The 12,338-nt window shown below is 54.7% G+C and overlaps 2 protein-coding genes across 4 annotated transcripts in view; one reads left to right on the top strand and one right to left on the bottom strand.

Annotated features, from left to right (window-relative positions):
* The window catches only part of ST7L (suppression of tumorigenicity 7 like), a 61,605-nt gene extending 56,781 nt beyond the window's left edge, over positions 1–4,824 (top strand). For both annotated transcript variants that reach the window (XM_039535598.1, XM_039535600.1), the window contains exon 15: positions 2,996–4,824. In XM_039535598.1, coding sequence (XP_039391532.1) covers positions 2,996–3,130 — 135 coding nt within the window. In that variant the 3' untranslated portion in view covers positions 3,131–4,824. The remainder of the gene's footprint in view (positions 1–2,995) is intronic.
* Positions 1–12,338, bottom strand: part of WNT2B (Wnt family member 2B) — a 45,038-nt gene that overhangs the window by 4,165 nt on the left and 28,535 nt on the right. For both annotated transcript variants that reach the window (XM_039535607.1, XM_039535608.1), the window contains exons 3-4: positions 8,067–8,344; positions 4,823–5,087 (exon numbers count right to left, since the gene is read on the bottom strand). In XM_039535607.1, coding sequence (XP_039391541.1) covers positions 4,823–5,087; positions 8,067–8,344 — 543 coding nt within the window. The remainder of the gene's footprint in view (positions 1–4,822; positions 5,088–8,066; positions 8,345–12,338) is intronic.

Below are 12,338 nucleotides of genomic sequence, written 5' to 3'. Positions count from 1 at the left end.
TCTGTCCATGCACTAATCCGTTCTCTAGGCCAGGTACAGGCCACAGATATCCTCCCCCTCACCCCCCGTCTTCGCTGTTTGGCTCTGCATTCCTTGGGGTTGCTCTCTCCCTGTGCCTGGCCCCGTCTCCCCTGGGGTGAGTTACTCTGAGTTGGATGGAGCACGCAGCCAGCACTCCCTTGAGGCAGGTATGCAGAGAGCTCTCCCCACTAGCGTGTGTCAAATTCCCTTCCCTTGGGGTTTAATTATCCTGTATGACGGCTGGAGAGGCCAAGTACTAGGAGCAAAGGTTTATACACAGCAGGAAGCTACTGGACCTGGGACCTGTATCAAGGCATTGGCAGACAGCTGGGCTGGCAGACAGCTGGGCAGGAGACAGCTGGCTTGAGTGTCCAGTTAAGTGGCCCTGGCCAACCCCTAGTTAGAAGTGGAAATGTCTCACTCCAGTTGTGAGGCCCTCTGCAGGGCTAACGGCCTTTGCAAAGCTGGTGCAGCTGCCAGTGAACTGGCACGGCTGCTCTTACCCCACACAGCCTGGAAGTCCAGGCTTCTCTGGTCACGCAAAAAAGAAAAAGAGAAAAAAAGACTGTGTCCTGCTGCTGCTCTGAAAACCCCATGTAAAGGTTTGTTCATTGCAGAGAGCGATGGTTCAGGTAGGTAAGGGGACTTTGAGTGACTGAAGATCACTTTGGAAGACTCTGCTCAGCTTTGCCCTGGTGCAAATGAATGGGGTTACTCTGGATTAACACAAGTGTAAGGGTCAGTCAGACAGGCTGACTCCCAGCATCTGAAATGGAGACAGAGTTTACCTAGGACTAGTTTAAACTTGCAGATTTAAACTAGTGTAAATGGTGAATTCTCTGTAACTTGAAATCTTTAAACCATGATTTGAGGACTTCAGTAACTCAGCCAGAGGTTAGGGGATATTTCAGGAGTGGGGGAGGTTCTGTGGCCTGCAATGTGCAGGAGGTCAGACTAGATGATCATGATGGTCCCTTCTGACCTTAAAGTCTATGAGTCTAGTGGTGGATGAAGCATGGTCTAGTGGGAAGAGCGAAGAACTGAGACAGGACTCCTGGGTTTCCAGTTCTGTCCTCTGTGAGACCTTGGGCAGGTTCTGGGTGAAGTTACTTCACTTCTCTGCTTCGATTCCCACACAGGGTAATACTTACTAGAAGGGGGTGACATTTTGTCAAAAAGAATGGTTAGTTTTTCATTTCAAACTTTTATTTTTGACAAATGTTCATGTTTTCATTGGGGGGAAAAACCAGACTTTTGGGTGTTGAACTGAAAATGTGTTAGATTTGGGGTTTTCATTTTTTTTTATCAAAACCCTCTCCCTTTGGGGGAGAAGAGGGAATTCTTTCCTGACCAGCTCTCGTCACTTCCTGCTATGCAGGTTGATGTTTGTACAGTGCAAAGTGCTGTGTGAGTCTCTGATGGAAGGTGATAGTGTAACCCACACAGCTCCTGGGTGGGGTGTTCTGTCCCATCCAGTGGAACCAAGACCACTTAGAGAGAGAGAAAATGAGTCTGCTCTACAGCCTTAGCCAACAGCCAATTGGCTTTTAGCTCATGCGATACAGGTTCATGCACTAAGCTCCAGAGATCCCAGGTTCAATCCTGCCCGATGACGACTGGGGTCTGTTGGTGTTACACTAGTGCCGTGTGTGGGTTTAGTACTCAGTTTTTGGGACACATTTTAAACACCGCCCCCCCCCCGAAAAGCAAGACTGAAAATTTGACTCATTTGAGTCTATTTTCTGACTGACTTCACAGTTCACCATTTACACTAGTTTAAATCTGCAAATCCAGGATGTCAGGGCATGGCTACGCTGTAGCTGGGGGTGAGCCTTGCAGCCCAGCTTGGCAGATTGCACAGCATTTTGGAGCCTGTGGCAGGAGCCTCCTGCCCCAGCTCCACAGACTTGGGCTAGCACTGTAAAGACAGCTGTGTAGACAGCCGCGGCTCGGCCTGGAGCTGGGACTCTGACACCTAGGGATGAGGGCGGGCTGGAGAGCCTGAGCGCCAGCCTGGGCCATAACATCCACACTGCTATTTTTAGCAAGCTAGCTCGAGTGCTTGTGCGTGTCTGTCATCCGGGCTGGGAGTCTTGCTCCCAGCTGAGTGTAGATGCACCAGCCGAGTCCAGCCACAGGGCCCTGCAGTGCCTGGCTGCAATCGCAATGGAATTCCAGTTGTGTGATTAATAAACCATGTAGCTATTTGGTTTTAATTTGCTATGTTGTTAGTGCTTATCAGAACTAGTTGGAAAACGAGTAGTTGTGAAACGGTTTTGAATTCTTTTGCTGTTTTTTAGAATATTTTTCACAAATTAAAAATTCAGACCAACTGCTCAAAACCCCTCCAAATGGTGAAAAAAATTGTTCAAGAAATATTAATTTTTTTCCCTACCGACAAATTTTTACTATTAACCTGTCAGAAGTGTGTGTGTGTGTGTGTCAGGTCTGAGTATGCCCTGGGCCTGGCTTGATGATTCTTTTGTTCATCTTTGTGAGTTTAACTGTACAGGCATGTCTGAAGTGGCCCCGACTGGCTCTGGAGGTTACACAAGGGGTGACAAAGTTTGTGGTTGGTTTATTGGTTGATTGTTTGGAGCACGTCTTTGCATCAGGAGGAGGGTGCATGGTATTTACTGAAACCACCGTGCTGCTCTATGGGGTTGCCTGGTGCCAAAGGCAGCAACAAACTGGTTGTGAGCTATTTCTGCCCTGTCAGTTCATCCAATTTGCCGCTGACGTACGCGCCCTCTGCTGGCTTGATTGCAACACGGCGGCAGCTATGGCTAGGCTCCCTCCACCTGGGGCAGAGGCCAGCCACAGGGTGTATGATGGAGTGGCTGAGGTGGAAGGGCACGGGTGGGACTAGAAGGTAGAAATACCTCTGTGCTGCTGATGCATAGAATAAATGTGGGGCGAGTGGCTCGTTTAAGTGTAGAAACCGTTTGTTCATTGCTATTTTCCTCCCTCACAGATTGCCTGGGTACCGCGGCTGCACTGCTGGGTCCAGGGAGCTGTGCCTGTTGCCAGGGAAACAGATGGCAGTGCAGGGCTGTTTGACCTGGTGGACAGAACCGTCACACGGAAGACCGGTGCAGAAGCTGAATAGCAGCAACTTGGGCTTCTCTGCACATCGCCCCAAGCCCATGCAGTGTAGCTGCAGTGACAGCTTGTGCATGCCCTGCGTGGCTGCGTGCTGGAGCAGTGTGTCCAAGAAAGGCCTAGGGTTCAGAGAGGAGTTTCCAGTCACATACACCCAGAACTGGGGCAGGTGAAATTCTGGAGAAACCCATGCAATGCAAATCTCTATCCCAGCAGAACTTCTGCCCCTTGCTCACTTCTCGTGCTGGCTGCTGCTCAGGGAACATGCTGATAACTTGGAGGGCAGGTGTGGGCGGCAGCGGCTGCCTGGTAATACTGGGGGATGATTCCCTGATATTCGTGGGCCCTCAATGCACCTTCTTTCCTAGCGTTTGAGCATATGGGGTCAGAGTGTAACCAAATCAAATCCACGCTGCTTAGAGGCGGGCCCTGTGCTGTGGAGGGCCCTGGTGCTGGGAGGGTGGCAGAACTTGGGGAGGTTTGACAGGAGTTTCCTGAGGCTAGTAAGGCGAACTCCAGTGGGCTGGCTCCCCCTCTGGCTGTTGGGACTCCGAGCTGATTAGTATATTAGGCTGAAAGCCCCAGAGGAGAAGTAGCCACCAGCCCCTCGCTCGGTGCTGAGTGACACACAGCAATAAGCAGGCTTACAAATGTCTGGGGTGTTCCCAGCTGGGCTGCCTGCGTGGGGCTCTTCTGACTCCTTTCCAGCAGCTGCCTGACAACTGCCATTCACCATTTTTTCACACCTGGACGTTTGTGCACTTGGATGGCTACAGGATTCACATCAGACTGAGCCTCCCCTGCCCTGTTGGCTGAGTCACCTCTGATTTCCCAGGCGTACAGCACAGAGCCAGCCCCCTTCATGTCCTTCCTGCTACCTACTGCAGCTCCCATAATCCCTTGCTTCTCAGATTGCCCAAGTGGCAGCTGTCTGCAAGTTGCACTTTCACAGTCACAGACTTTGCTGGTTGGGAAGATGCTGTTTGGCTTTTTTATTTTAATTTTTTTCTTGTCATGGGAAATTCCACAGTAAACCCCCTCAGGGGCTGTTTTGCAACTCTCACTGGTTTTGTGGGGCCTTTGAGGGCGGAGAGAAGGGAATAAATATGGCTCTGAAACCTGGACCCTTCCCACAAAGCAATGGAACAGCAGAGAACGCACAGCGTATGCTGTAGGTTACCCTACATTCTGCCTTGCTGATGCAGCCCCGGCCCCAGCCGCAGGAGTTCAAACCTCGCTCTCTGCTAGGCAGCCCTCTACATGTGCAAGCTAAATGCCAAGCAGTAACTGCAGTGTGGCAGTAGGCGTGTCGGTCCCAGGGTATGAGTGAGACAAGGTGAGGGAGGTAATATCTTTTACTGGACCAACTTCTGCTGTGGAGTCAGTTCTGGGCTAAAGAAGAGCTCTCTGTGGCTCAAAAGTTTGTGTCTCTCAGAACAGAAGTTGGTCCAATAAAAGACAACACCGCACCCACCTGGTCTCTCTAAGTGGTAACCAGGTGAGATAGGCCTGCGCTGCCTAAATTCGACAACTGGGCTGAGAGTGAACAGTCCAAAGGGTGGGTTGCGCTTTAATATGGGTTGTGGGAGGCCTCCTGTGGGTTAGTGGGAGGCTGCAGGCCTGACAAAGGGGTAGGAGATGTTTTGCTAGTTTACCCGCCACAGCAGCCATGCAGACAGCTGTTGGGGCAGGTTCTTACCTGCCGACTTGTCCATCACACAGTAATCAGGAGAGTTCTCAAAGTACACCAGGTCTGTTTTGGTGGGTTTCCTGAAGTTCTTGTTGGCCACGGTGAAGCCGGTGCCATCCTGGTTCATTGTCACCTGGATGGCCCCATTGTATTTCTTCCTAAGGTAATCCCCAGTTTTCCGAAAATCTGACATTGCCAACCAACAAGTCCTTAGGGTGCAGGAGCCGCTGACTCCATGGCATTTGCACTCCAGCTTCAGGAATCGCTTTACAGCCTATAAGAGAAAAGAGGCCATGAGGAAAAGGCAGGGCCAAGCCAGCCCATTGCACTCACGTTGGTCAGATCCCAGCCATGGACGCTCAGCCTCCTGGAGTTGCTCACTGTTTCTTGCCCACGTGGGATGGTGATAGCTAATGGGAAGAGGCAGGAAGTTCTGTGAGCCGCCTTCTCAGAAGAGCTAAAGGGAGGTTTTGGAAAATCATAAAAGACTGGCTTTTGTGAAGCCCCCTGATCACCCCAGGGAGCTGAGCAGCAGGGATTGAAGGCAGAAGGCCTCTGCCATGCCACAAACCTCTCTCCCCTTGCAACAGCTCTGACACCAAAAGGCCACAGGCATGATTTATGCACAGGACACATCTCAGGCTATGTCTACACAGTGCAGTTTTCAGCGACACAGCTGTGTCACTACAGCTGTGCCGCTAAAAGGTGCACAGTGTAGCTGCTGTTTGTGGTGACAAAAACCTTCCACCCCCAACAAGAGGTGTTAGTGTGTTCGCACCGGCACTTGTCGTCGGCAAAACTTTTGTCTTTCGGGTGTGTGGGTTTTTTTAACGCCTCTGAACGACAAAAGTTTTGTCATTCACTTGCCAGTGTAGACAAAGCTTCAGTTGAAAGCAGGTCTGTGTTACTGCTAGTTGTCTTGCCCTGTGGCCGTTTATCCTGGACTGGGTGTGGGAGGAGCGATAAGACTGATTGAGAGAAGGGAGCTTTCAGCATCAGGCCATTTATAAAACTGAGCTCATGGGCCGGAGACAGGTCAGGGGTTAGCTCTCTCCAGAAGGGGACACAGACACTGGCCCGACTTCAGTGCTAATGGGGTGTGAGGGATGTTCACCACTTTTACAAGACTATGATCAATTTTGTACAAAGTATACCTCGCGAGGTATCATTGAAACGCTGTAATCTGCTGAACATTATCATCCTGGTAAAATGTGTGTATCAACCGTGTATGTAAAGTTACAAGTTTCTACTGTATAACAGTGCTGTAACATGTTCCAAAGTTAGACAGGCAGACCTAAACCAGTTCTTCAACGACACTGGCACACCCAGACAGGTATCAACACAGTCACCTGGGTTATCACTTAGTTAAGTGACCATTCTCCAGCAATGGGAAGATGTGAAAGAGAAATCTACATTTCATCACAGGGACTGTTCAACCCTCACATCCACAAGACGCTACGTGTCACCTGCAACCAGCTGGGGGTAATCCTCAGAGGGGAGAGTGGTGTAAGAATGAGAGACAGTGGCCTCAAATCACCTCTTGCTCCCCCATCACTACTAATGGCAGCTGCAATGCTCGAAAGGCAAAGAAAGCATCATTGAACTGGGAGAGCAGTGGTCCTGGCTGGCTTTTCAGCCAGTACAGGCTGCTGTAAATGTATGGCAAGACAAAACCTTTTGCTTTTCAGTTCACTTAGCTTGTTAAGTTAGGTATTAGCTGGCGTTTTACTCTTATTTCTTTTGTAACCAAGCCTGACTTTGATACATCACCACTTGTAATCACTTGCAATCTATCTTTCTGTAGTTAATAAACTTATTTTAGTGTTTAATCTTAACCAGTGTGTTTGGATTAAAGTGTGTAGGAAACTCCCTTTGGGATCACAGGGTTGGTGCATATCATGTTCCATTGATGAAATGACAGACTCTCTATGAGCTTGCATTGTTCAGCAGTGTGCTGAGCAGTACAAGATGCACATTTCTGGGGGACAAGGCTGGGACCCGGAATCTGCCGGTGGTCTTCTGCCATGTCATTCATGAGTGGCCAGCTCGTAGCACTCAGTAGTGTGCAGCTGGGAGCAAGTGACATGCTGGTGGCTGTGTGTAAACTGGCCAAGAGGGGCTGCTCACCAGTAAAGCAGTGTGACAGGCACCCCAGGGTGGAGAACTGAGGAGATACAGCTATTCATCAGTCGTGGGGAATGTCACATGGGGATCTGCCTTCCTTGAGGCCAGTGGGACTGCAGGGAAGGCTGCAGGCCCTGGTGGCCCACAGGATCCATCTGCTCCCCAGAGTCTGCAGGAAGCTGGCAGGTGACCCGGCACTAGCTGTTCCTCCATGTTCCCAGCTGCTCGTGCAGGAGCCTGGGCTCTTTGCTGCAGAGAAGAGCTTGGAAGCAAGCAGCTCAGGAATGGGGGGTGGGGAGGTCACTGCCAGTCTGGTTGCCTCTGAGAGAGTCCCAGTCAAATGGGGAATCACCGCAAACACAGGGGCCCTGTTGCGCCCTGGAGGCTGGATGTGCTGTTCCCAGCCCCCTTACCTTCCCCCCACAAGCTAGCACTGCTGGGCTGCAAACAGCTAGGGTGGGGAGTCCAGGCAGGTGAGGGCATTCCCGCTGGTGGGGGAGGGTGTGGGCTGGATCGCGGTCCCCCCCCGCCCACACTGGAAAGTTAGTGCCTCTGGCTGGGAATCAGCCAGCAGCTATCTCACCCCGGAGCGCCCGGCTGGGGAAGAGATGCCACAGCGAGGCAGGGAAGCTGCTTTCCTGCCTGGCACAGCGGCTGCTCAGTTCCTGTGCCCAGGGCTGGCTCCAGGCATCAGCCCAGCAAGCAGGTGCTTGGGGCGGCCACGGGGAAGGGGCGGCACATCGGGCTCTTTGACGGCAATTCGGCGGCGGGTACCTCACTCCGTCTCAGAGCGAAGGACCTGCCGCCGAATTGCTGCTGAAGACTGAAGCAGCTGCAGTAGAGCTCCCGCAGATTGCGGCTTTTTTCTTTTTTTTTTCTGCTTGGGGTGGCAAAAACTCTGGAGCCGGCCCTGTCTGTGTCCCATGCTGTCCCTAGGTGCTCGGCCCCATGGGGGTGTGAACAGCTGTGCCCACAGCTTGGCAACAGCCCTGGCTGCTGGGCACCAGGCTGGGTGCGGAGGGGCCCCACAGGGTAGGAATCCAGACTGCAAGCTGGCCCAGGATGGTGGCCTCGGCCGGCTGTGCTGGCCAGGCTCTGGCGCTGGCCGGGCCTGGACCCTGGTACTCACCGTCCTCCCGCAGCGGTTGTTGTGCAGGTTCATCAGCGCCCGGGCGTCCTTCACCTTCTTCTCCTTGGCGTCCACAAAGGCCTTGGCGAACTTGATCCCGTAGTGGATGTTGTCGCTGCAGCCGCCCCAGTCGAACTCCCCTCGCTCATCCTTGGAGCGGCCGCGCTTCAGGGGGTCGCAGCTGCAGGCTTTCAGCTCCCCTTGGCTGCAGGCCCGAGTGATGGCGTAGACGACCCCGGCTGAGGAGATGGCGTAGACGAAGGCTGCCTCTCTGCTGCCTGCCGAGGGGCGGGCGGGGGGGCAAGGAACAGGCCTGAGGGTGTGCACCAGGCCCGGGCAGAGGCAGGCCCATGAGAGCAGGAAACAGAGCCATCCCCAGGTATAAAGCATGGCTGTGCTTGGCTGCCCCAAGGCTCCTCCAACAGGGCCCTGCAGTACCTGCCTCCTCATTCTGCTCCCCGCCCCCGCTCCATGCACTGAGCCCACGGGCATCAAAGCGGCCAAGGCCACAGGCCGGGGACTCCGGCTGGGAAAAGGCAGGGCCCCAACTGAACCCGGCTAAACAGACTCACAGAGCCGGGGGCCAGCAGTTCCTCCCAGCTCCACCCGTCTGCTCATCCCACAGCCAGGTGGGCACTGCTCGGCCTCCATCTTCCTACCGCACGAGGCAGCCTAGCTCAGAGGCAGCTGGCTGGGGCTGCTCACGCCTGCCCTGTCTGCCTCACGGCCATGCTCCGGCACTAGGGCCTGGAGCTGACCTGGCGCTAGCCCAGCGTTGGACTGCTAGGGTCACGGCTGGCTTGCGAGCCCAAACAGCGTGAGTGGGGCACCTCACGCGGGGGCTGGCTGGTGGCGCTTGCGCTTCATCCCCCATCACGCTGCCCAGCAAGAGCAATGCACGACATGAGCCGGGGGGCGGGTCATGCAGAGCCCGGGAGTTGCCAATGAGGGGGTGACAACTGCACTGGGAGGGAGGAACTGGCAGCGCTGGCCTTTATCGCCCGACCTCCACGTCTCCCTCAAATGCCCTAATGCTTCCACCCACGCTCCTGACAAACAGCTGCGCAGCCGCCAGGTTAGCCCCCTGGGGTTACCAATTTAGGTTGGATGTATTCCTGGAGGTTTCATCACATGACATAATCTTTAATTAAAGATTCATCTTTAATTCCTGGAGTGTCCAGGACAATCCTGGAGGGTGGGCAACCCTATAGCCCCCTCCCTGCTCGCTCTGCTGGGATGCAGCCCACCCCCTGCCTGGCTGGGATCTTGGCGGCTTGGTAACTAGGGCAGTTTACCTGGGCCCCTGCCACTCCTTTTATTTGTGGGCTCCACCTGTTGTCTTGTGTCACGCTTCCTGAAAGCCCTGTGGGGCAGGGCCTGTCTTTTAGCACCCGGCACAAAGACCCCCCACTATCCTACTGGGCCCTGTAGCAGCTACTGAAAAACAAACAACCCCCGTGTGTTACCCCTCCGAGGGACTCGGCGCGCTGGCTAACGTGCTGGGGTAGCTGAGCCCCGGGCCGCTGTGCTCTGCAGGCCCCAAGACCTGTCCTGTGGCCTGACTGAAAAACTCCAGCGGATCATTCTGCCCCCGCCCCCACTCCCCGTTCATTTTGTAACCACGCTAAAAAGCAACCAGGGGATGTGGGCCCAAAAGGCAGGCTGTTAACGGGGTGTGTGGGTATGAACTAGTCCGGGAAGCAATGCAGCGGTGCTGCACGGTGGGCTTTGGGCAGGCAGTGCTCAGCATTGCTAAGCGTAATGGATCTTACTTTTTCCTCTGCTGGAAGAGATGGGAGAGGCCCCCCGGGGGCTCTCCAGCAGCCTTGCTGGTCAGTACTCAGCACTCGCACCAGCCTGGTCAGAGCTCCTTTGCTGGACAGTTCCTCACAGACCCTGAGCACTACAGGAGCAGTGTAACTCGGCTCTGAGAGAGGGAGCTCCCGGGGATGACAATGAGCGGTGAGCGGCTCTGATGAGCATAGAGCTTGGGGTCCTGTTCGGAATGTGCTTGAACTAGAGCAGCCATCTGGTGAGGTCAGAGTCTAAGGTCCCTGGAAGGAACAGGGAGATAAAGGGGCGCGGCCTGTCGGCAGACAGGAGTCCCACGGAAGAATAAAGCCAAGCCAGATTCCAGCAGGTCCCTGCACAGAGCTCTCCCCCCGGCAGATCCCTCGCCTCACAAAGCCGGGCTTGGGAAGCATGAGCTCGAAGCCCCCGAGAGGGATGCCATGGCCAGCGCGACGGAGGAGAGACCCAAGGGCGTTAGGGTGCTGAGAGGGGAACTGCCCTGGAGGCGGCAGACTGAAAGCACAAGGGCTGGGCCCTACTGGGAAGGGACAAAGGCCAGAGAGAGCAGATGATGGAAGGCGGGGAGTGTATAATGGCAACATGGGATGGAAGATTGAGGTTTAGCTAGAAAAGACACCAACTGTTGTGCCTTTCAGGGTAATTCCCTGGGCACGCCGGGTGTGCCTGCCCTGGCTGGAGACCGTGGCGGTCTGTAGGACATTGGTTGTACATATATTCAAATCTCTAGCTGAGTTCCCAGCTCCTCACACCTCCCTCTGCCCCGCCATTCCCTCTCCTCCCATTGCTGCAGCCAGAGCAGAGGAGCCCTTCCCTCTCGGGCAGTGACAGCAGCCAGCTTTTGATCTCCCCCTCCTGTGCTGGGAAGCGCTTACAATCCCAGCCTGCCGGAGCTGCGAATGGCCAGGCTGCAGGACGCCCCAAGCAGCACAGGAGGCCACCTGGTATTTTATGGTTCTGGTTTGAGTTCACAGCTGGTTTTATAAGTTGTAAAAGCAGCTGAAAATCAAAACCATGCAGCGGTTCACCGAGGAGGGACCCTTTCAAACACAGCCTCAAAGAACAGAGTTCTCTGGGTACCTGGCCAGGGCTGGGGGACAGGTAGCAAAGCCAAGAGCTCTCTGGTTGGCTCTCCATCCTCGCTGGCTCTCCCAACAAACATGGGTGCATGGGGGCTCGAGGACACAGGATCACAATCTCTCTGCTCTCAACCTATGAGCCAAAGCCCTGGGCTGCCCAGGGCCTCTACATCAGAGTAGTCCATCCAGCCCTACCTGACGGGCCACAGGCCTTCTGAACCCCTTGCTGGCCAGCAGCGAGCAGTCCACACCCCAGCACCACCCACTGGCAATGTGTAGCAGCCAGGAAGAGGACTGGCATCCTAGACAGGACTCCTGCTCTGCGGATGGTGATCAGAGGTGCCAGGGAAAGGGTGAATGCCCCATGCACGGTGACCTGGCACGGAAGGTGTGTGCCCAGCCCAGGGTCACACATAGAGCTTCAGCCACCAAGTCGGCTCCCTGCTCCTGCACACCTGCTGCCTCTGTTTATGCAGCCTGGGGGGTCCCCGGGGCTGCCAGGGCAGGAACTGCTGCTCGCTGTTTGCTGGCTTGGGGGTAGAGGTGGGACATCCCAGAGGGTGGGCGACTCCTCTTCCCACCAGGCTGTCGTGTGCCAGGCCCCAAGGGAGGCACTGGAGCTATGGAGGATGCCCCTGGACTCAGCGTAGGCAGTTCCAAGTGTCACAGGCTTTGCAGTCTGAACGTCTGGGTGGGCAGGGATGAAGGTGAGAGGTCTCTGGCCTCTATCATATTTGGGGAGCAGGAGCTTAAAGCCACTGGTTGCCTCTGATTGTGGGGAGCCCATAACTCCAACAGGTTTAACCCCAGCCTCTGCCTTTGGCTCTGCAGCGACAGGAAGGCTCTGAACCAGCAGCAAGTGTGCCTCAGGCAGGGGCTGGGGCTGGGGCAGTTCCCCAGACCCATGTCTCCTGCAGGCTACAGCCAACAGTGCTCCTCTTCTACCTCCTCCCACACAGAGAGCTTCCCTCCAGTAACCCGCACTGGGATCTTTCTGGGTCTAGCTAACTCCTTCCTCCTTGCCTCCTAGCCAGTCCCTGATGTGCAACGAGGGTGCCAGTGCCTCTGCCTCTTATCCAGGGGTGCTCAGACACTCTCCAGATGAGTTATCTGGGGTGAAGGAAAGCACCTTCCCAGCTGATCTTGGCCTCCAGGCCCTGTGGCTGAATGTGACCCAGTGTATCGAGGGGGAGGGCAGGTGGGCAGGCAGGGTGGGACAGGACAGGATAATCTATCTTGTTGCTAGATCATTCTGGTTCCAGCCTCATTCACAATTGATCACACATGAATTAGAAACACTCCATCCAGAGAGCACTGGGTGTAAGAACCCTTTGTGAAGGGGTGAAAGTTTTGCAGAACCAGGAGTGAGGAAAAGAGAGCTGAT

Source organism: Mauremys reevesii, linkage group 4 (genome assembly GCF_016161935.1).
Source record: "Mauremys reevesii isolate NIE-2019 linkage group 4, ASM1616193v1, whole genome shotgun sequence".
NCBI lineage: Eukaryota > Metazoa > Chordata > Testudines > Geoemydidae > Mauremys > Mauremys reevesii.
Note: the sequence above shows the minus strand (reverse complement) of the source record. Positions and strands in the feature narration are given on the sequence as shown.